The 23234-nt window shown below is 46.6% G+C and overlaps 3 protein-coding genes and 1 non-coding gene across 9 annotated transcripts; 3 read left to right on the top strand and 1 right to left on the bottom strand.

The window, feature by feature from the left end:
* Positions 1–329: 329 nt before the first annotated feature.
* LOC119284255 (probable NOT transcription complex subunit VIP2) lies at positions 330–8679 on the bottom strand. 4 transcript variants are annotated; one of them, XM_037563470.1, is made up of 17 exons: positions 8552–8679; positions 5580–5684; positions 5170–5257; positions 4928–5082; positions 4805–4841; positions 4484–4681; positions 3628–3840; positions 3440–3541; positions 2898–2983; positions 2743–2817; positions 2164–2589; positions 2037–2089; positions 1922–1963; positions 1067–1211; positions 904–982; positions 680–785; positions 330–597 (listed from the first exon to the last, which is right to left on the bottom strand). In XM_037563470.1, the coding sequence occupies exons 2-15, from the start codon at positions 5595–5597 to the stop codon at positions 905–907; spliced, it is 1716 nt and encodes a 571-aa protein (XP_037419367.1). In that variant the 5' UTR covers positions 5598–5684; positions 8552–8679; the 3' UTR covers positions 330–597; positions 680–785; position 904. The 4 variants fall into 4 exon arrangements, with proteins under 4 accessions (XP_037419367.1, XP_037419354.1, XP_037419365.1 ...); XM_037563457.1 differs by having other exon boundaries at positions 4484–4841; XM_037563468.1 differs by having other exon boundaries at positions 4484–4841; positions 5206–5257.
* Positions 5170–5247, top strand: LOC119297051. The gene has a single exon (XR_005145503.1). It is a non-coding gene; the product is annotated as a small nucleolar RNA snoR35 (small nucleolar RNA).
* A 160-nt stretch (positions 8680–8839) lies between the features above and the next one.
* LOC119284231 (protein KRTCAP2 homolog) lies at positions 8840–11958 on the top strand. 3 transcript variants are annotated; one of them, XM_037563441.1, is made up of 5 exons: positions 8840–8994; positions 9094–9249; positions 10298–10349; positions 10427–10493; positions 11689–11958. In XM_037563441.1, the coding sequence occupies exons 2-5, from the start codon at positions 9094–9096 to the stop codon at positions 11777–11779; spliced, it is 366 nt and encodes a 121-aa protein (XP_037419338.1). In that variant the 5' UTR covers positions 8840–8994; the 3' UTR covers positions 11780–11958. The 3 variants fall into 3 exon arrangements, with proteins under 3 accessions (XP_037419338.1, XP_037419341.1, XP_037419346.1); XM_037563444.1 differs by having other exon boundaries at positions 8863–8994; positions 9080–9249; XM_037563449.1 differs by having other exon boundaries at positions 8866–8994; positions 9085–9249.
* A 237-nt stretch (positions 11959–12195) lies between these two features.
* On the top strand, positions 12196–19279 carry LOC119284220 (probable leucine-rich repeat receptor-like protein kinase At5g49770). The gene is made up of 19 exons (XM_037563435.1): positions 12196–14157; positions 14273–14396; positions 14502–14573; positions 14960–15034; positions 15138–15209; positions 15325–15486; positions 15588–15659; positions 15738–15809; positions 15896–15964; positions 16041–16109; positions 16203–16277; positions 16365–16436; positions 16532–16666; positions 16752–17227; positions 17311–17469; positions 17621–17760; positions 17889–18108; positions 18230–18462; positions 18550–19279. The coding sequence occupies exons 1-19, from the start codon at positions 14067–14069 to the stop codon at positions 19054–19056; spliced, it is 2895 nt and encodes a 964-aa protein (XP_037419332.1). The 5' UTR covers positions 12196–14066; the 3' UTR covers positions 19057–19279.
* The last annotated feature ends 3955 nt before the right edge of the window (positions 19280–23234 follow it).

The raw sequence follows: 23234 nt of genomic DNA, 5'->3' as shown, positions 1-23234 counted from the left end.
CTTGGATGACGAGGCTATGGGATGTCAACAGGAGGGTGGCAATGGATGAAGGATGGCCCGACTTCGCCATAGCTCACAAGCTAAAATCGGGTACTTCCTCACCTTCAAGGTCCTTGCCCCAGATGTTTTCAAGGTGCAAAGGTGGTGATCATGTACGGCCAGCACGGCCCAGCACTCGTTAGGGTCCAAGAGTGAGGGCTTTGCACGTCTGAATCCTGGGTAGGAGTGCACGGATGATTTGTACACGTGCACTTTGTGAACCTTCACACATTTCACCAGATTGGTGAGTTCACATGTAGCAGTATTGTCAGTCACCAGTGACAAGCAAATCACGACCATCATTCCCAGACTATTAAAAACGAGGGCCACATTGTAAATCCAAAGTACTGGTAATTAACTCATAGTTAAAGAGTACAGGTCTGAATTTTACGGAAGCTAAAATTTCAAGTCTATTACAGCCAACAATACCAAATTGACCCTACTGGTTTACAGCCAACGGATTAATGAGGCGCATTTTCCTCGGCTACATGTCTAAAGCTACCATCAAGGCTGCCAGCCAACACAGAGAAGCTCCTTCTTCGGAACAGCACACAAGTCCTGCCCAGAAAAAACGAAATTCAGCGCCACAAAGTTAATCAATCTTGACAAACAAATAAGAGTATTTTTCAGATGCACTTACAGAATCATTTTGCACAAATGTACGCCACCTATATCCTATGATAATAACAGGTACTGATCCGGATGAAGAAAAACGACAATTCTCTAGTGCAGAAGAAGTACAACAGCTGCAAGCACAAATCGGTAGCATGTCAGAAAAGCCGGGCCTACGAACATGGAACTATGAAACTGCGGCATTAGGGACATAAAATACATGAATGTGAGGCGGGAAATCCAAGTGCTGACCTTATAATCTAACATTTTGGCTGGCGGAAGGGAGGACAGGTCTCTTCTCTACAGATTCATATTGGAGCACAAAGTTGTCCTGCAATCAACGAAAAATGCTCAGATTACTTTCCCTGCTGTGCGATCAGGCTATAAAGACTATCAATTCTTGTTCAGATGAAACCTTCTGAATTGTATCCCACAGGCTGGGATCAAAACAAATGTAGGATCCTCGTTCATACAGTGGTGTTTTCACAAGAGGCGCCACATTTGAAGCTCGTGTGAGCCACACACGATACTCTCTGTGGTAAAACCACCCTTTGTTATATCTGGAAAATAGGTGGAATCAGAAATTTGAGTCATTTGACATTGACAAGCCAGGCCATTTCGATTCAACAACAACAAAGCCTTTGGTCCCAAACAAGTTGGGGTAGGCTAGAGGTGAAACCCATAAGATCTCGCAACCAACTCATGGCTCTGGCACATGGATAGCAAGCTTCGACGCACCCCTGTCCATAGCTAGCTCTTTGGTGATAAATAGACCAATAAAGGTCAAAAGGTGATAAGTAGACCAATAATATTGCTATATGTAAGATAGGTCCAAGCACGATTGTAGTGTCAAGATTAGACAACGTAAAAAGAACTGGTATAGTGTGAGAAGAGGCCTATTCTCAATAAGAATAGATCCAGGGGGGTCATAAAAATTGAGGGAGGTTGTACAACTAAGGATCGAGTGAAGGAAAAAGGGCATAAAGGACTTCTAGTTGTATTTTTTTTTCAAGAAACTTATTAGTTGTAACTCCGTCAATAGCTGGCTACCCTATAAACTTGTTATTGTATAAATTTGGTCAAACTTTGTATAGTGTGGCTTCAGTCAAAGCAAATATGCGGAGTAAATAAAAACGGAGGGAGTACTACAAAAGAGCAAACACATGAAAACAGTTGACAAATGCATAGGGCGTGTGAACAGCAGGCAAATGAAGGTCCACTAAAATAGTAATCTGCTGAGATACCAACAACTGTGCAGGTTTGTGCTTACAGTTCATTCGCGGCATATAACTGAGCAACATCCTTCGGCATACTGCACAAAGAGCAAAGTCAAATAATGCATAGACTAGTAAAACCAGACACACAGTTCATTCTATTCAATATACCTGTAGAAGATGTAGAATAGTGTCAAGGGGTGAAACTTTGGAAAATTGAATGGCTGCAGATGGAGAAAAAATATATGAGATGTCAGGGTTCAAGAGGCTATTGTAAACCAAATGGGAAGCAGCTTACCTGCAGTGGTGGAGGTTGCTCAGCAGAATAACAAGCAGGGATCTGATAATCAGGTTCTCCTTTAGCTGGCTCGTTTGACCATGGAGAGCCAAATGTCTTCCAAAGACAATCTGGAGAGTTCAAATTCAGCCCTAGTGTAGTTAAATCAAGCCCTAAAGCAAGAGCTGTTGGTCCAGGCTCTTTTGATTTTATTAAGTTCAACAATCCAAGTAAACTATATGGGTCTGGCACAGTTTCTTTTCCCTGAGCAGACTTTTGACTCTGATCCTTAGATGACTGTTGGCCCGAAGACGTCTGCGACCTAAGTGAATTCTGAGTCTGCGGTTGATGGTATTGCTGGATGAGTTGCTCGTAAGACCCCGAATTAGAAGACGGACTTGGAGAATTTATCGGCCTTAGCCCAATATTATCAAGACCATTTTGAACCTAATGAACACAATCAGAGTAGTTAACAATCCACAGTCAAAAGGTTAGCAGACACATGAAAAGGGTTAAAATGTGTGTATCCTAACTTCTCAGAGTGGTGTGTTCAACCCCAAATATGTGCTGGCTGTGCGAAAAAAATGCTAGTATGCTTACCGAAGTAGTGCTCTGCTGCTGTTGTTGGCGGGCTGGATAGCTACCTCCCAAATTAAAGCCAGATGATCTACCCATCTGCAGAATCATATGTGAGAATTTAAGAATAAGAAGGTATAGCTGACCTGGGATGAAATGATAGAACAACATGAACTCACAGGAAAATGTTGTCCCTGCATAATATTTGCATTCTCATGAAGGTGGTCCTTGTGATGCAAATCCATACCATAATCTGACGAATTGCCTTATATTCCAAAGAAACATACAATAAGGTAATATCCAGAAAATAAAAGCAGGGGGTTTGCCCAGAAGTAATCAGCAGAAAGGAACATGATAGGAATAACTGCCATGATATGAATTTAGCTGAACAACTTCGATAGAACACATTGCAATACATATAACGTGATTATAAATCTCTGATGAAAGTTAACTACCCCAGCTTGCGAGAGAAGGATAAATTTATGCCAGGTGAAGAATTGAGAAGAAGATTGAACCATGATATGTGGTTAACAGAGAAGAAAATAGTGAAGGAACCGACAAGACATGAAACATTATCTTTTCCAGATAACAGTAACAAGATAAAAGATACTACTACAAGGGAAAAGGCTAAAAACTAACAAGAAACAGATAGTTAATCTCATCAAGATTTATAGAGTTGTCCACTATGTGCATAGTGAGACTACCAATGGAGGAGACATACCTTTATATCCTGGTAAAGCTGGAAAATCTTCATTCTGAATGCTGAACTCCTGGTTTTGTTGCACAATGGCATTTACACTTACTCCTTGTTTTCGCAGTGACCCTTCAAATTACAAAGTACGAAAAATTAGTTACCTGACATTATCAAAGCACTAAAGATTGCAGATTTTGTTAGTGTTGTAGCATTACCATATTGCCCTTGACCACCTCCAGCAGAATTAGGACGCCCAGTTAACTGGGGAAAATCATTTATGTCAAACGGAGAATTGTCACCAGAGTTTCCATCATGTAGCATTCCTGAAGAACTAAAAGAATTGTTTCCTGCCTGAACTTGGTTCTGAGATAGCGTTCCTCCAGGTGCTGGATAAGAACTCCCAAGAATGTTCATGAACTGTGGTGACGCTGGAGAAAAAAAATAAACAGACTCATTTTTTTTACAAAATAAAAAATCCATTAGGTCAGTTTGCCCCACACCCCCTTACACCAAGAGAGAAGAAATTCCAAGCTCTTAATAAACCCAGTAGTTGTATATACAGTTTAGTTGCTTCGACTGTTATACATATAATCTAGTGTGGGCAACCAAGGCAGACAACCTCAAGGCGGTGCACTGTTTTATGAATGCAATAGGTGAAAAAACTCAGTTCCCCGTGTCAATTTCCAATCAAATTGAGCCACATTTAAGTTTAATCCATAACACTTCAGAGAGTTACCCTGTCATATGACTGAAATGTACCTTACAACACCACTTCCCTATACTTTTTTGAAAAACATGCAAAACTTGCAGCTCAACACATTGATAGAAAGCAAACAATTCAAGCCTAAGACAAGACTAAAACATCTGACACAACTAAACAACCCCCAGCCTAGAAGCTATCCACACAAGCGCAGGGCACGATGAATCTACTGAAACCTCAGCTACAGGAAGAGAGAAACACACACCAGTTCACTATTCAGCCAGCAAGGAAGAAAAAATGAGAATAGATGTTCGCCAAAGAAGCACGAAAAGTTTGAAAGAGCAAATAAAGATTAACAATTAACCATGTACCTTGATGCATACTACTCAGTCGATTGGATGGGATATTAAGAGCCCCACTTCCAGAGTTGCCGCTCGAATTGATACGGGATGCAATACCAGGCATGGACATTCCTGCTGAGCTTATGCTTCTGCCAATACTGCTGCCACCCACTATATTGCCCGCAGAATTTGTTATCCGTGGGCCTAAGTTCCCCAAAACTGAAGAAGCTGTCAACCCAGGAGCAGAATTTCGATTACCAACATTAGCCATGCTTGAGGATAAACCTTGTGCTGAACCACCAATAGCATTCATGCTACTACTAAATACAGCATTCCCCCCAACATTCATACCTCCTCTGTTGCTGATCCCAGAATGGCCATGAGAAATCTACAAAAGGGCAAGAAAATTAGTTAAGTGATAGAACACTCAGCATGATATTAACATGTTGTGGACTTGAAAAGAGGAGAACAAACCTGAGACATGGACACTGGAAGGTTATTTGAGGGAAACCGGCTACCAGAAATATTGCCCCCAGGTTGTTGAACACCTGGGGATGGAATACCTGACAATGAAGCATTCCTTGGCGATAGTGATGCAAGATTGAGATTTCCGTGGATATTATGCAAGCCTTCCAAGAAGTTCAAATAAGTTAGCTTTATGAGATACTTTGGAACATGATTATTGGATTACACAAATATGTAAGATTTATACTAACCAGAGTGATGGAAATTAGGAAATGATCCAGACTGACCAGAAAAGGTTGATGTGAATGGCCTTCCTGTTGAATCCCCACCAATATTTGACTGCAAAAGGTAATGACAATAAACCAAAGGCCTTTTGAAAAACATAGCTAGCCATTGTCATCACTACACAGAAGTGGACAATGAACCCTGATCACGATTAAAGCTATTCTGTCCACTTTTTGAGACGGAGGAACTTGGCAGGGAGTAATAAATAACATAAAAACAACATCATGTCTAAAAACAGACAGGTTAAATGAGTCGACATATTAGCTCAAGCAACATATGGAAGTGGAAGCCAAAATGAGGTGGAGTTAGGTGATTTACTGAATAGGAACGGGAGAAAATGAGTAACCATATTAAGTAAGGAAAGATGGAAGCATACATTCAGTGATCCTGACATTGTGATGATGCCCAAAGAACGATCAAGGCAACAGGAAGTCAAAATACTATTCCGTTATTTCCCCAACTGAGTGATAATCGGTCCAATCTGGAGTCCAGGAAAAGATAATATGTGTAAGTAATAAATATAGGGGGTCCTTCCAGAGGTGCAGGATGCTTATAGTAAAACAGAATGAAATAATTACATAGCTAAACGCAACACATGACCTAAAGTTGAATTTCAAGATCAAAACACTAACTAGTTAGAAGATATCAGAGCTCTATATATACTACATTCTAAAAAACTGCAGTCATGCAGGACAAACTATCACACTGCACAATTTTACGAAATACAGTTAACAAGATGACACAATAAGGAGGGTAGAAAAAACATGAGAACCAATCTAGAAAACAAATGAGGCTGTGTGCAATTTCCAGAACCAGTTTGGTATTTAAAACATTACGACTAGCATTCTGATTATTTCCAAAATGGACAAGCACAGAAGGAAGATTGATACGAAGATAAACCATAATTATTTCCAAGTTTACACCTACAAGCAAGCCACTAGCTAATATCTAAAAGGAAACATAAGTTTCTATAAAATTACAAAAAATATTAGACAAAGAAAGTACTGAATGGAAGAAGCCATGACTAAAACTTGCAACACACCAAAGCCTAGGACAAACACTCCGGAAGAGCACAAACTATGATGTTCCACTGCCTCAGATGGCCCTCGTATTTATGGGCCCCTAACAAATCTAGACATGAAAACACCGTTGTGGTATTAAATCAATACAAGGTTTTGAGTCACCGACTAATCATCGATGAGGCACGGGCTAATCGCCTCGCTGATCAGTGACGAAGTCCTGCTACGGTGACACAACTAGCAGAGCAAGTCGTGCAACTCACCCCCTAGTAGACGCGTGTGTGCTGGTTTGGACGGCCGGCGAGGTCTTCGGCGAGAAATCTATCTCCTTGACGCCGCCGGCTATGGATCTACCCCGCCGCCGGCTACAGATCTACCCTGCCGCTGGTGTGTTGTAACTTGTAAGAGGGAAGAAGGTATGGGAAGAAAGAAGGAATCTGCACTGGCGGCGGCTATGTATAGTCCTGGTCACGCGCTGCTGGGCAGTTACCACTCTTCTATTCTTGATGGATGGTACAGATGGCTTGGATAAGTATGGACGGTCTAGATACATCAAGAAAGCTAGGGTTTTCAAATGGGCCTTCATGGGCCAAATATGCTCCTACCCCTATCAACTTGGAGCCATCTTCCTCCTACACTGAAGCAACTCGGCTCCTCCGTGGCCCAGCCAAGAGCCCAAAGACCTTGCCTAGGAGCTTCATGCCACCTTGACCTCACAATCAAGCTCCTCCTCAACTGCAACTTTGCCCTCAACATCATCTCATCCTCTCTGTAAACTCGCTTGACTAGTTGCGGCGACTTGGGGCGATTAGCGATAACAAGTCGCCGAATAATCCGGGCTAGGGAGACTTGACGCGACTCCACGACCAAAAACTTCGAATTAATATCACCTTTTGGTTCAGCATGAGATGCAGGCTTGCAGCTGGTGACCTACTTCCTATAATAGATTTCTGGGAACAAAACAAGGAAAATTCTCCAGGGAACCTCAACAGGCCAGAATGCAGGCCACTTCAATCAAGGGTCTGGTTCTTGTATTTGACCAGGTTTGGTAAGGAACTGAGGTGTGATTGGAGGAATCATATTAACCATGGAGGTGGTAAATTTCACTGTATTAAACAAGATAAACAAAAAAGAGCTACCAAATTCCACATTGATCGGACACTTCCAATGATGGGGCCCTGCATATACAATCACAACATGCCATGTTGCAACACTCATCATCCTTCCATCTGATCGTCATTAGACACATTAACCAAACTATGAATGCTATTAAGGGACCAAAGCCATGTCAACTTTCTATCAGATCACACATTTGTACCCAGCCATAGGCAATCTCAAAACAACATGTTGTTCCATCTTCCACAAGCACCGATTTTGAGTAGGTCAACAGCAAAAGTACAACAATCCTTAGTATAAGGCTAGTTGTAGTTCGAATATCAGGTTCTTATCTATATGGTTACAAATGCATGTTTCCATTTGTGTACAACATGGTAAATTAAATAATCTATATACCCCTGTTCTGTATCATGTGCTAACGTGACTCTGCTAGGTTCAAGGTTGCAGTAATACCAAAAAAAAAGGGCAACCTGGTGCATGTAGCTCCCGCTTGCGCAGGGTCCAGGGAAGGGTCCGACCACTTTGGGTCTATAGTACGCAGCCTTTCCCTACATTTCTGTAAGAGGCTAATACCAAAACCGACGACAAAATGCTGGTCACCAGTTGGATTACATTGAGAGCAGAAATTTTGTTCCAGTTACTTCGGGGAGAAAAGTTAACACTGTGGTTACGATGCTCTGACCGGCAAAAGGTTACGTCTAGGAGAATTTACGGCCACGGCAACAGGGCAATGCATACCCAGCTTGCCGAAGCTAATATGCGACATGCGGGCGAGCTTGAATCAAGCTCAAAAGCTCCCAATCACAGCTATAGCACAAAAACAGCTAAGAAAACCTACTTGCTGAGAACCAAAGCAATCGCGAGCATACAGTCACCCACACTCTCCAACAGATTGCTGAAGAAAATCAAGCTACGTAGAAAAGCACAGGAGCAATCGGCAGCTCAGATTCCCCAGGCCCCAATCCAGGTTGGTCCCGGCATCCGACCAGCGGCACGAAAAGCGCCACCGCCAAAATCGAATCTACTGAAATTCCAAAGCCACCGCACCACACAGCGAGCCCACGGACGACGGCAAGACCAAATGGCGGGGATCCAGAAGCAAGCGAGCCCCGCCCAGCCCCGCGCCCGCACGGCGGCGGCCACTCGCCGCCCTGCCCACGGGAAGGGAAGAGGGTTCTAGCAGAAGGTTCTGGAGAGGGAGCGGGGAGGAGACCTGACGAAGTGACGGCGGCCCAGGCCCCGCGCGCGGATCTCTCCGCGTCGAGGCGCCGCGGCGGAGGAGGAGGACGGCGACGATGCGGGGAGCAGCAGCACGAGTGCGACCGGGGGCAGGGGGACGGATGGGGAACGGAGCGGCGACGGCGGTGCGCGTCCGCTTTCATCAGGCCCTAACCAACGGCCCATATGCGGCCCGTTAAGCAAAACATTCCAACCGAACCGAGCCGCCCATACGCCCGAAACGGGGTCCATCGGGCTCTGAGTCGTCGGCCCAATACGGCCCGTACATTGTCTCTTCCACGACGACTCGGCGGCGTGGTAGATCTCACCACACCACACACCTCGCGACGGACTGGGGGAAGAAGAAGCGGCAGCGCCAAAACCCTACTGCTCCCCCGCGCTGCCGCCTCAGATCTCCGATCCTAGGCGCCGGTCCAGGTGAGGATCTCCGTTCTCCTGCGGCGCTGGGACGATTTTGGTTCTTGGATTGGGTGTTGATTTCGCTGCCCGTTGGCTGTCGGAGATCTGGTGTCGCAGATGGCGGGCACGGGGCGGTCGATGCTGCTGTCGCTGCTGCTGTTCGCGGTGACGCTGTCGCTGCTGGAGATGTACCGGGGCTGGTTCGCCGCGTCGGAGCTCAAGACCATCGCCGGCGGATTCGTCAGCTCCCTCCTCTTCCTCCTCCTCCTCACCGTGCGTCGTCCCTCTCTTCTTCCTTCTGCTTCTTATTACTCGTGGTGGTGGACAAAGCCCTCTCACCTGATTGGTAGTGCACTGACATTCGTAGGTTGTGATTTTGTTTTCTCTAAAAAAATGTTTAGGGTGTAGAACTGGGAGCAAATTGGCATGTGGTTTGTAATTGTTCTTGTATCCAGTGTGTGTAGTACTTAACATTCAGCGGTGGAAGATAGAAATCTCGGTCATGTAACTTCTGATAGCTAGTTTCTGCAGGTTGCGTGTGCTCTTCAGCTTCAATTTTCCAGACTAGAGTAGCTTCTCAAATAGAAAATGCCCCATCACATTGCTCTTCTAAGATATAAATATCCCTTGATCCGAAATTCACATTGCTCTGTTATGTAGGCTCAGTTGTCAATTACTTCCCACAATGTGAGCTATCATAAGTGGCAGCTAAGGTCGTGTTTGTCTAGTATTACCTCTGTCCCAAAATTCTTGTCTTAGATTTGTCTGGATACAGATGTATTTGTCTCCAGATGGAGCCATGAAGAGTTGACTTCTCAAATCCAACAGTCTTGGAGACATAAGCTTTTTGTTCTAATTTATTAAGCTCCTGAAGTATAATTGACTTTGTGGTAAAATATTTAGGTATATAGTACTAAAAAGTTATGACCAATGGCAAGCCTTAATTGTGGTAGTTTTGTGGGTTCATGTCACTTTAAATCCGCAGAAGACACCAAAGGGGGCCTTGTTTTTGTATTGGAATCCACTCTGGCTTCAACATGGTGAAGCATTTCCTAAACCCCAAAACCTCCACAGATGACTATAGATAAGTCATCTTTTGTCAGTTTTGTTTTCTATAACGAGAAAATAGTGCAAGCAGATCCTCATCAAGGGGGAAAAGGTAGCAACTAGGAAGCATGTATGCTATATACATCTGACTGACACCCTTGTATGGTTTTGTGTTGTAAATAAGAATGATGATCATTTCCTTCATCAGCAAACAACAATTATTACTTTGCTGCATGGATTTTTTTTAATGTGCTAACTAGAGCAAGTTTTGCAGTTTATCGGTAATTACCAAGAAGCTAGTGGTGTTAGAACTGGGTGGGGTGCAGGTATATATTTCATTCCCATGTTTTCTTTCATTTTTTAACTTGAACCATCTGTCATCATTTCTGTTCTTTTCATGCAGTTGTTGTAGCACAACTTGTTGCTCTTATTGTAGCTGGCACTGTCCACCGTGTTTGCATCACAACATGGTATGCTTCCTTTAACATACTTTGCCAATTCTTTGTTCAAGTCGTTAATAGTTGTATGGTCCCATGATAGAACTGATAGACCTTGACGATTCCTTGTTCAGAAATGCTAATCTTAGATGTGCTGATGGAACTATGCTTATGAAATTTTTATTTGCTCTTGTTTGCAATAGTAGATGGGAACATAAGGTAACAAATATCAATACATCCAAAGTTTAATGGGCCGGTACTGTAAATCTGTTACTAAATATAAGTCTTTTTAGATATTCCAATATGGACTACACACAGAGCAAAATGAGTGAATCTACACTCTAAACTACGTCTATATACATCCGTATGTAGTCCATATTGAAATCTCTAAAAAGACTTGTTATAGGAACAGAGGGAGTAGATTAGACAATACTTCCTTATAACAGCATTGCCAACTGTAGGTTACCTATTGTTTGATGTTGACAGTAGTTATAGGATGCATGATTAGCAGCTGAGCAAAATCCATCTAATTAGTGATCCTTCTACAGCCTGTCAGATTAGAACGAGTTATTGTTGCATATACTTGTAAAAGGGCAACCTGGTGCATGTAGCTCCCGCTTGCGCAGGGTCCAGGGAAGGGTCACAAAATTTCCTCGGCTAGTCAGAAAAATTCTGTCACCTAACAATCATGATTAGCTAGGAGAGGAGCTAAAGTTATTCTGAAAATATTAAAATAATCACATTTTTTTGTTATGTGGGGTGAAATTATTTGCTACATCCACCATGGTGTTGACATTGTGGTGCTCACATGCTCTGATAGAGCTTATATCATTGTGGTGCATTGTGAAGATCTTAGCTGACTTAGCCTATGTTACTCTGGTACATGATAAAGAACTTAGCAGCCTTAGCTCATGTTACTCTGGTCACATGATGAGGCAGCATTTTCCAAGTGTTTTGTGTGTTGGGCACATAGCAAGCTACCAGCAAAAGAAGCCTGGTTGGCACCAACACAATTATGCTAGTGACTATTCCCCTTGAAGGATCTAGCAAGGGAAGGGCACCATTTACAAAAAAATATTATCAAGAGCTCTGCCATTTAAATAACTTGGATATGTCTTTTCTGTATTTTGCTGCCTTTGCTGTTCTTACCTTTTTCCGGTGATTACATTAGTGCAACAGCTCCTCATGAACGATCTGATTTCCTTTTTGTTGCTCCACCTGGCCGCAGCTTCCTGTTCTCTGCCGGGATCCTTTACGAGGTCGACAAGCTCTCCGGGATGATCCTCGCGAGGAGCGAGTCCAAGGCGAGGCGGTACTGAGGGCAGACACATATTTTATGTAAGGTTGACCTGTTTTGTAGATGGAATCAGAAACTAATATCCACACCCTCCGTCAGACTTCTCAACCCGATCACCTTTCTTTTTGGCATATATAGAACTGGAACTCTGGGAGACGGCACATTTTGATTTTTAGTCTGAAATCACAGCGTTGTTGACCAGGTAATCTCCCTTTTAACCATGTGCACCGGCTGGCGATTCGGGATGAATTCGTTGCCGCCGAGTCGCGCGCATCGAAAACGTTTCTTGCTTGGTCGGGACTCTGTTTTATTTGTCGAGCATGTTGTTTGTTGTTTAAAAGGTTTATATCAGTAGAGTCCACGCTGTGATATAGTATTACTAGTATGTAGCACGATACAAGTATGAAACTGTCAAGAGTAAACCATGGAGGATTAGTTCTCGCGTACGTGAAACGTCTGCGGTGACGATGGCCGACGTGCGCCGGTGCGTGGTACGCCGTGCGCCACCCGGACCGCTTCTTTCCCGGCCGCCATTTTGCCGGCGCCATGGAAGCGGGAGGCCGGAGCTGCGGAAGGCGAAGGAAGTGCACTCCGGTGGCCGGCGACCCATGTCGAAGTCTCTGCGAGGGAGCGCGGCCTCGACGGGCGGACGGGGACGCCGGATGTGGAGGGGATACAGGAGCGGAGCACGCGTGCAGGCCAGGCCGGGCTGGCTGTTGTTCTCTGACCAGGAGCAGGCCACTGACCGGGGCTCACGTCCACTGTCCGTCCGCTGCAACTTGCAGGCCAGGCCGTGCGCACACGCGTTCCAGACGATAGCTACGCCTCTCTGGCCTCTGCCTCTGCGATGATGGATGATAGACATACATACATGCACACGTAGAAGAAGACGCACGTTCGATCCAGTCGCAGCGCCCGGCCTCAACTGTTCCAATCGATCCGAGACCGAGGCTTGGATAGAGAAAGTCGCCGTCGCCATCTCCATCAGCCACCACCCCGCGACGCTCGCATTAAAAATCGCCAATCCACGGGCTAAACAACAAACATAAACACCGTACCCGGCCAGAGGACTGCCGGACGGACAATGGATGGATAGATCCATTCAGCCACCCGATTCGATTGGCCCTCGTCCCTGTTGCATCATGCTGGTCGTAATGGGCAGTATCATATAGTAGTATCATATGATACTACTTCTGTAATGCATATTATTATAAATTAGTATTTTAGACTGTCTTATTAATTGTCATGCATGACACAAAGTAGTAAAATATTTAATATGATACAGTATCATGATATGATACTATATCCTTTTTTTCTTCAATTATTTGTGTGTCACAGCATCTAAAAAGTCTAGTTGACATGTATGATACCGCTTATGATACTCTCATTACAACCAGCCTCATATGCATGCCCCTTTTAATTGTCAACTGTCCTCGGATGTTTTCCTCGGCGTATAAACTAATCTCCGCGAACCGATCAAGACGCAATCAAAGGCTGGTCGTTGGATTTTTAAGCCGGTGGCCGGGCGAGCACCCAGACCACTACTAGCTAGCCACGGATAAAAGAATGTGCAGCTAATTAAGACGACGATGGCAACGCCAGCGCGCAAATCATGCAACTGCAACCGGCGGCGATGGCTACAGCCTACAGGCCACCAGCAGGTCGTCGTCCCGTGGGGATCCTTCTAATTTTCCCGATAAAACGTTTGAATAATTTCAAAATTGCTCTTTGTCTTTACCAGAACCGGGGCCCGCTTTCGTCGAGGATTTGAATATTCCAGCTCGGATTTGTATATGCGTAAGTTATATAAGATATAAAAAAGATGGTGGAAATGCGCAGTCGGCTCTCTCTTTCCTCGGCCGCTCGGTTAGTTTGACCAACGTGGCGCAGTGCAAACCCGGCTGCCTTGTCTTGTCTGAACGCGTGCGTCGCTGCGTTCGCTCGCCTCGCCTTGCCTTTGCCCTGCCCCGGCCCCCGGGCGGGTTGACCTCTTCCCTGCGCTGCGCTGCGTCGGGGAAGAAGCAAGGCAGGCCGCTGGCGTTGGGTTGGTGGGATTTATACGCCCTGCCGTGCCCGCCTCCTTCCCGTCTCCGACTTTTGCCAGAGAGAGAGAGAGAGAGAGAGGGTACGTGAGCCTCCGACGACCAAGAGGAGCGAGGTAGACGATACACAGAGCGCAAGAAGCGCGGCGGCGCCCTGCTCGCTCCGGCGAACGTGCGTGCTTCCGGGCGAGGCTCCGGCAAGTGATCGAGTCAGGCGCCCACCGTTGTTGCTGCTCCGTCCGTCGTGGACTGGCCCGTGGATAGAGAATGGACGCGGCGACGCGGCGGGCGCGGCTGCTCCTGCTGCTCGTGGCGGCCACCGTGCCGGCGGGGCTCTGCCAGACCAACCCGGACGATGGTCAGTCAGCCACTCCCCTCCGCCGTCCAAAAAGCTCCGTTCCATTTCATCTAACGCATCTCTCCGCCCTGCTTTGCTCACCTCGTTCTGCATGGATTGTGTCTACTCATGGCAGCCGCGGCGCTCCGGTCGGTGATGGGCGCGTGGACCAACTACCCGTCGAGCTGGAATTCCGGCGACCCCTGCGGCGCGCCGTGGGACGGGATCATGTGCAGCGGCAACGGGAGGGTGACATCGCTGTGAGTACAATCGAATCCATCGCGTCCCCCGCGGCTCCTTCTACAGCCAAGTCAAGTGTGTGCCTCATCTCATCATACCAAATTTCCTTTGGTTTGTTTTCGCAGGCGGCTATCCAGCGCCAACATGCAGGGCACGCTCAGCGACAGCATCGGGCAGCTCGGCCAGCTCATGTTCCTGTAAGTTGTCGCCTCGCCCGCCCACCATGGATTCGCTGCCTCCGAGCTGCCATTGCTCAGGCTATATGTTGAACCAGTCAGAGCAGTTTTGCTTCTCAATTATGAACTCTGCTTTCTTATTGTCTGACCATGTCCTGAAAGAAAACAAAAAACTGAGCTGACCCATTCAAGTTTACCATGTCTAAGTTTTGATTGTTAGTTTGTATTATAAAAAATGGTAGTTGGGCAGTGAACATGGATTAGGTAATATATTTGAAAATGAAGGAAAAGTAGAGATGCTTCCATTTAATATTGCATGGAAGAAAATCTAGATGAAACTAGATGTAGAAGTTCTGAAGACCTGCTGCTGATATGTGGACACTCTAACACAAGCATTTGCATTGCAGTGACCTTTCGTTCAACAGCGGTCTCAGTGGTACGATCCCCGCTTCGATTGGGAACCTTGGGAAGCTTACGACACTGTAAGCGATGCATTAATTGCTCATTGTTCTCAACCCTTCCGCTCCTGATGCAATAGCAGTTGACCAAACAGACTTACTGAATCGCTTTCGATGTACTTGTCAGAATCTTGGCTGGTTGCAGCTTCAGCGGAGACATTCCTAAAGAACTAGGCAACCTCCTGCAGATGACATTCCTGTAAGTGGCTAGCTTGATTCAAAAGAAACTTCTCGCATTCGCAAACTCCTCGTCTTATTTCTTTTGATTGACAGAAAAACTAACTGGTTCTGTGAAACGTTATCTATACATATAGGGCGCTGAATTCAAACAAGTTGACGGGCACAATACCGCCTCAGCTTGGCCTACTCTCAAAACTCTTCTGGCTAGACCTGGCAGATAATGCCATCACAGGAAGTGTCCCTATCTCAACAGGAACGACACCGGGCCTTGACCTTCTTACCAACACGAAGCACTTGTAAGTTTGATACTACTCTTTTCGTCTTGATCTATTAAGGAAGATCATCGGTTTGCAACCGGTTGTTTCATCTTTCTAACTGAACTATGATTGGTGGACAGCCATTTCAACAAGAACCAGCTATCTGGAACGCTTACAGGCCTCTTCAAGTCTAATATGACCCTCATACACATGTAAGGGATTGCCAAACTTTCCAATTTATGTTATATCGATAAATATATCCTGCTAATATTTCTTTTCATTTTTTTCAGATTGTTTGATAGCAATCAGTTCACAGGCCCAATTCCGCGTGAGCTTGGAAGCATTACCTCGCTCCAAGTACTGTAAGTAGCTTCAGAACAATGAAACACACATTTTCCTCGAGAGTTGTTTTTATCACAATCTTTGACACATTTCTCGTCTTCGACAGCCGACTGGATAGGAACCAATTTGCGGGAGCAGTTCCTAACATCACCAACTTGGTCAACCTAAATGAGCTGTAAGTGTCTTCCAAGACTAGTCAAGATAAGATTTTTTAGACTTGAGAAACCTATTACTGAAAATGCTTTCTGCAGGAACTTGGCAACCAACAAGCTAACTGGATCAGTGCCAAATCTCAGCAGCATGAACGTGTTAAATGTTGTGTAAGAACCTAACTATAATGCTTCCATGCTGCATTGCCCAGTGATATAAAACAATCTCGGAAAATACTGACTAGTCAATGCTTTAATAACCAGGGATTTAAGCAACAACAGCTTTACCGCGTCAGCAATCCCAGCCTGGTTCACAAATCTAACAAATATTTCTTCAATGTGAGTTATCTTAAACGGTTGACTCTCTAAAGCAACAATTTGTTTCGATGATGTCATACTTATCGTGATATTCTTGTTATCACTCAGATCGTTGTCTTCTGCGAGCCTCACTGGCGAGGTCCCCCAGGAACTCTTCAATTTGCCCCAGCTGCATGAAGTGTAATTTTCTAGCAAACTATACTCATAGTAACTTCAATAAGAAAAGAGAAATAAGTCATTCTCATGTTCAAGTGTTCGTATTGATGATGGTACAGTGTAATGAGCAAAAACCAGTTGAACGGAGTACTTACGATGCCAGGCAGCATCGGCACACAACTGCAAACCGTGGATTTCCAAGGAAACGTCATAGTTGATGTCGCTGGCATTTCAAACTACAAAAAGACACTGCTGTAAGATCCTAAAATGCTGGCCATTACTTCTTTTCTCCATGCATTCACTGACATGCCTCTGTTTTTTCTTAAAATCTGCGTACAGGCTTGCCCTGAATCCAGTCTGCTCCGATAAACCCACTGTAGCATTCTGCACCGTCCAGAAACCGAACGTGATAGCATACAGCACTAGCATGGCCAAATGTATCTCGGCAAGTGGGTGCCAAAGTGGTCAGGGCCAGAACCCCGCAAACTGCGGCTGCGCCTATTCGTACAATGGCAAGATGGTCTTCAGAGCGCCGTCCTTCAAGGATGTGTCGGACACCGTTAGGTTTCAGCAACTGGAGGAAACCCTCTGGAGGCTACTGGGTCTGCGTGAAGGTGCGGTTCTCCTGAACCGTATCCACTTCAACGAGGACAACTACCTCCAAGTTCAAGTGAGTCTGTTCCCGTCGACGGGGACGCTCTTCAACGTGTCTGAAGTGAGCCGCATTGGGTTTCTTCTCAGCAACCAGACCTACAAGCCGCCGCCAATATTCGGGCCTTACTTCTTCATTGCAGATCCATATGTCCCCTTCTTAGGTACTTGAGTTTCCCCTGTTTAAAATTGAAGATTTGAAGCAGCATGGCGGTGTGAAACTAACTATTTAAACATTCTGTGTCAGTTGCTGGTGGCAAGAAATCGAAGTTCAGTACAGCTGCTGTTGCTGGAATCGCAGTGGCCGGTGGGGTTCTTGTGATTGCCCTCATTTTGGTGGGACTGTTCGCTTTGCGACAGAAGAGAAGGAACAAGGAACTAAAAGAACGAAGCACCGACCCTTTTGGTAAGGATAAATATACAAACTGGTCTTGCAGTTTCTGTTATACCAGTAGCATCACTGTTGAACAATCTGCGATGAACTGAACATCCAAAGAGCAACCATGACATGGACAATGAAGGTTGAAACTGATCTGATCATTTCTCTGAAATTCCAGCTTCGTGGGGCGCGGCGCAGAAAGACAGCGGAGGAGCTCCACAGCTGAAAGGAGCGAGGTTCTTCTCCTTCGAGGAGCTGAAAAGCTGCACGGACAACTTTGCAGATAGCCATGAGATAGGCGCAGGAGGCTATGGAAAGGTAACAATTGAAAACCGCATCAGTTCATTTGTCCATCTTATTCCTGAAATATGGCCTGCACAAACAGTTGAAAGTTGAAACACAATTTAGCCAACCACACTGGCTTACTCACTGCAATGTGTGAACAGGTGTACAAGGGAACACTTGTGGACGGAATACGGGTGGCGATAAAGCGGGCGCAGTCTGGGTCGATGCAGGGCGCGCCGGAGTTCAAGAACGAGATCGAGCTGCTGTCCCGGGTTCACCACAGGAACCTGGTGAGCCTGATCGGCTTCTGCTTCCAGCAAGGGGAGCAGATGCTGGTTTACGAGTTCGTCGCCGGTGGGACACTGAGGGAGAACCTTGTTGGTAAGCACATCTGAATTACTGAGTCCCAAACCACCCCACTGACAATACCCCTCATCTACATTTGCATTAGTTGTTTACCATTTCACTTGTGCCCAAAATTGATGGAACTGCACGTTTGCAGTTAGAGGGACGTACTTGGGCTGGAAGAAGAGGCTGAGGATCGCGCTCGGGTCGGCGAGGGGGCTGGCGTACCTTCACGAGCTCGCCGACCCGCCGATCATCCACCGCGACATCAAGTCCACCAACATCCTCCTCGACGAGAACCTCAAGGCCAAGGTCGCCGACTTCGGGCTCTCCAAGCTCGTCGCCGACACCGAGAAGGGCCACGTCTCCACCCAAGTCAAAGGAACACTGGTAACGATCGTAACCACTGCTACATTTTTCACCTCGATCAGTTGCTCCATATGATCTGCCGATTAATCATGCGTGCATTTTTGGCAGGGATATTTGGACCCGGAGTACTACATGACGCAGCAGCTGTCGGAGAAGAGCGACGTGTACAGCTTCGGGGTGGTGATGCTGGAGCTGGTGAGCGGGAGGCAGCCGATCGAGAAGGGGAAGTACGTTGTGCGGGAGGTGAGGCAGGCCATCGACCCGGCCGACCGCGACTACTACGGCCTGCGCGCCATCGTCGACCCGGCGATCCGGGACGCCGCGCGGACGCCCGGGTTCCGGCGGTTCGTGCAGCTGGCGATGCAGTGCGTGGACGAGTCCGCGGCGGCGCGGCCCACCATGGGCACCGTCGTCAAGGAGGTGGAGGCCATGCTGCTCAACGAGCCCGACGGGGAGGGGTCCAACTCGGCCGGGTCGTCGGCCACCGAGTTCGACGGCGCCGGCAGGGGCGCGCCCTCGCACCCGTACAGCGACGTGGAGATCACCCGGTCGTCCTACGGCGGCGCCGGGGAGGCGTCCGATTACATGCCCTACTTCGAGGTCAAGCCAAAATAATAGACACATTGTACATTCATTTTTGGGGTATAGAAAGTGTACATTTTGTTCCTTCTCGTGTCAGCTTGTGAGTTGTGACGATGAATTGTACATTGATTTTTTTTTGTACGTGTTGCGAGTGATGTGACTTGTGATGCATCGTATAGTAGTATTAGATTCTTCTTTGTTCATTGTATGCGAGTTTCACTCTCTTGACATTCATTGGATGCAAGTTCATTGTTTACATTGTCCATGTCATGGTTTTCGGTACCAAACAGGATTACTCGGAGTCATGGCCTACGCGCCTTTGATGTGCACTCAGTACCCTATTTTTTGCAGAAAAATCTTCTGATCTATTCATTAATTGTCGTAGCAGTACAAAAAGAACATCAAAAGTAATAAAAAGGGTGTGTTTAGAACTCAGTCGACTGAGACTTAACGAAGTCTCAATCGAGTGATGTCAGCTTAGTTGTGGTGTTGCAAGCGGCATGGCTGGATGCTGCAAATGGCGATGAAAAATGTTGCAACGGTACTGCAAGCAACGACAACATATGCTATAACCGTTCTGATAAAAATGCTAACCGTATAAGGAGGATGTTGCGACCCGTGAGATGATGTGCTACAATTGACGAGGGACGAGATGCTACAACCACCAAGAAGGATGTTGCTACCGGCAGAAAAAAAATGTTGTGAACGATGAGACAAAATGCTGCAAGGTCGACTAAGACTTCGTTAAATCTCAGTCGACTGACTTTTAGCAAGCCCGTAATAAAAATTACATTCATGTGACATATAAATAAACACTCAGCGTCAGATTTTATGACCTTCTTCGATGATCTGCTCCGGAATCAAACCCAAATAGGATGATACATTTTCGAGGCGTGAGATACATTTTGGAGCAGTTTTATATTAGATACTTGGACAATTGTCTTTTTAACAGAAGTAAAAGATTTGTCTCTTTCATTAATTAAACAGAAGACGATTGATCAATTAACTAATGAAAAATTGGGCAACCGTTGCAAACATGTCCTAATAGGCGAACAAGCAACAACCCAACAATGCATGCAATACTATCAAACTATTAGGCTACCCCTCAAAAAAAAATCAAACTATTAGGCCCAAGCACAAAGGCAACTCAACAAGGTACTTCTAAAACCGCGGATGATTTAGTAGAGAGGCCAATTCAGTCGCGGATGATTTAGCAAAACATTGTAGTAGTTCTAGCAAGTCTGAAGCATGGGAAACTGTCATCCCTGACTTTCTTCTTCACCATTATGTAAACGATCTAGCTATCATATGATGAATAAAGTTTGTGATGCTAAAAAGAACTCAACAAGCTACTTCTAAGACTGCCAACATACAAACCTCGACATCACAAACTACCCCCATTGACTAGTGGTAATATGTGAAAAATACAAATATATTGACATAGACAACATACACGACCAAATGCATGTTTTTATGCTAAGAACCATCCATCATGTAACTACATACGGACATGCGCCTTTCCTTTAGTGTCATCCTTCTTATTTTTGCTCTTGTTTGGTTTATCTTTCAATATATCAGATCAAGGGATAGCTCCATCCTTGTTGCTTTTTGTCCCTGATTGCTTTCTCCTTTAGGAGGCGTCCAATCATCTTGACAAAGCAACATTGAGTCCATATTTTACTAATGAAAATGTCATAATAAGTTGCATCCTTATTTTGTTTGGACACAAGAATACATTTTTATAGATAGCGGAGCATTTTCATAATAATTAAATACTACGCACGCGCGCGCGTGTGTGTGTGTGTGTCGCTTCGTCATCTTCCTCGCGCCATCTCTCTTACTTTCTCTGAAAAATCTCACTAGTTCCATCGTCGCCCACATTGTCCTAGCAATGTCCGCTTTCTACGCCAACTGCTACAAACCAGCGATGATCGACAACAATGTTGATGTCGTTTCTGCAAGGGCGAACACCGGTGTTGTAGCCTGGGGGGACACTGGCTTTGCAAGCATGCGTAGGTGTTGCAAGGTCTGCCTGCACCGTCGAGCGTTGCTTCAAGGAGCCATACAGCCACTCGGTGCCGCGATGCGCTGGTGCTGTGTGCTAGGAGCCGGGCACTCAGTGCCGTGAGACGACGTCTAGGTGCTGCAAGGTGAGAGGGTGCCGTTGGGGCATGCTTCTTGGTGCTACATAGCGTGCTAGTGATGCAAGGTAGAGGGGAGCCGATGGGGGAGATGAGGTGGTAGGGAATGATGGGATGGTGAGGTGTGAAGCAATCGATGGCTGCCGAGGCGGCTGATCCCACGTGAAGGATCAGGCGGCTGATACCTAGCGTGACTTTTTTTTTCTTCTGTTATATTTTTGCTTTTTTTCTCACATACTGCATAGTGCGTGCATGTGTGCTGTCTGGGCAAAAGTGCTATGTGAACAGCGTACGAGATACAAGTTCACTGTCACGTGAAGTACATGTATACTTGTACAATGTTTTTTTAAAATGGAGGCAAAAGATTTGCCTCATCATTTAATTAAGAGGAGAATAGAGTTTGATTGTTTACAACCCACAATAACACGCCACATGGCAACTACTCACGTACTAGAATGTCCCCAAGTTTTTTAGCTCCTGCCGTCACCCATAGTCTAGCGTTGGTAAGAATGTTGTTGACTAGGATCGGCGGCGGGGCGCTCTTGTGACGGAAGATGCGTGCGTTCCTCTCGTTCCAGACGGTCATAAAACAAGTATTGTGAGGGAGGCCATGGCCTTCCTATTGGGAATACCCAAGCTGGTCATGTTCGCCCACCATTCCTTAACAGAGGCTTCAAGGTGCCAACTGGAAGGGTCCATATGGTCAGACTCAGCTTGTCGATGACCAGTCTCCACAGCCTATTGGTGAAGCGGCACTTGAAGAGAAAGGGTGAGCCCTTGTTTCTTGCTCCCTCTCACAAAGAGGGCAATGACCACAATTTTGCCACCCACGCTTCTCCAATCTATCCGCCGTCCAAATCCAGTTTTGTAAAGCAAGCCAAGCAAAAAACTTGATGTGAAGTACAAACAATACATTACCTTTTTTTAGATGAAAGGCATAAAGCCCGACTTCAAATTAATGAAGCCATCAACCGGCTAGGATACATGGTGCTGATTATTACAAGGCAAAGCTTGGAGAACAACTGAAAGATTACAAGTGAGATCACACTTCGACAGACCAAAGTGCAAACTTGCCGGTACAAAGCAAACAAGACCAAGCTGCCGGAGGTACATCGCAGACCAGAACAACGAGTACAGAGACATCCACGGGGCACCGAGCAAGCAGTGTAGAGGAGGATCGTTCCTGCAGGGAGGAAAACATTGGATGTGCCACAACCCGGGCGTGCAAATGCTAGAGAGGAGAACCAATCTCCTCTACATCCAAGCCGTGCCACAACACGGGGATGCCGTAAATCGGCCAGCGGAGCACGAGCGCGGCAGGGCAGCAACCGCTGAAGGATAGCAGGGCACAACACCTCATCTCCACCACCATCGGAAACCCGAGCAAGCACTGCACCGCAGCCGCCACCAACCAAGAACTGCAGGCAACCAACCCAACCCCTACCCCTAGCCGACGCCTCCAAGGAGGACCACGACGATGGAGCACCGTCGACGGCCGACCAAAGCCTAGATTTTCACCTGGGGAAAACAGGGGAGGGGGAGGTGGAGGGAGGGAAACTCAACGCGCCCTCGGGAGGGGATTCGGAGCCGATGCACCGCCGTCGTCAAGGTCGATGCGGAATCGACCAGGGGATTCCCCCGTTCCAAGATTCCTCCACCGCACCTCAGGTGCCAGATCTTGCAGCACGGACGCGATGAATCCAGACCGGTGAGGGGATGCAGAGCAGACGGAAGGGGACGGAGATCCGATTTGGCGGAGCCACCGGAGCAGCCCGCGGCAACGAGGCACCTCCGCCGTCCAACCGCCGCCCGCACGGCCAGAGGGACGGCCAGCACCCGCGGCGCCCTCCACAGGAGAGAGCGGCGCCACCCACCAGATCCAGGGCCGCCGCCCCGGCAACCAGAGCTCCCTGCGCGGATGCAGGGCAGCAGGGCCTCGCCACCACCTTCACGGCGGCCGCACGGCGGCTGGCGGCGCCCTCAGGTGGCGGCGGGGAAGGGGAGGCAAAGGAGAAAGAGGGCTCGGGAGGCTAGGGTTTGGTTGCCCCCGAGTCGCCCACTCGGGGCGAC

Source organism: Triticum dicoccoides, chromosome 1A, assembly GCF_002162155.2.
Source record: "Triticum dicoccoides isolate Atlit2015 ecotype Zavitan chromosome 1A, WEW_v2.0, whole genome shotgun sequence".
Lineage (NCBI taxonomy): Eukaryota > Viridiplantae > Streptophyta > Magnoliopsida > Poales > Poaceae > Triticum > Triticum dicoccoides.
Note: the sequence above shows the minus strand (reverse complement) of the source record. Positions and strands in the feature narration are given on the sequence as shown.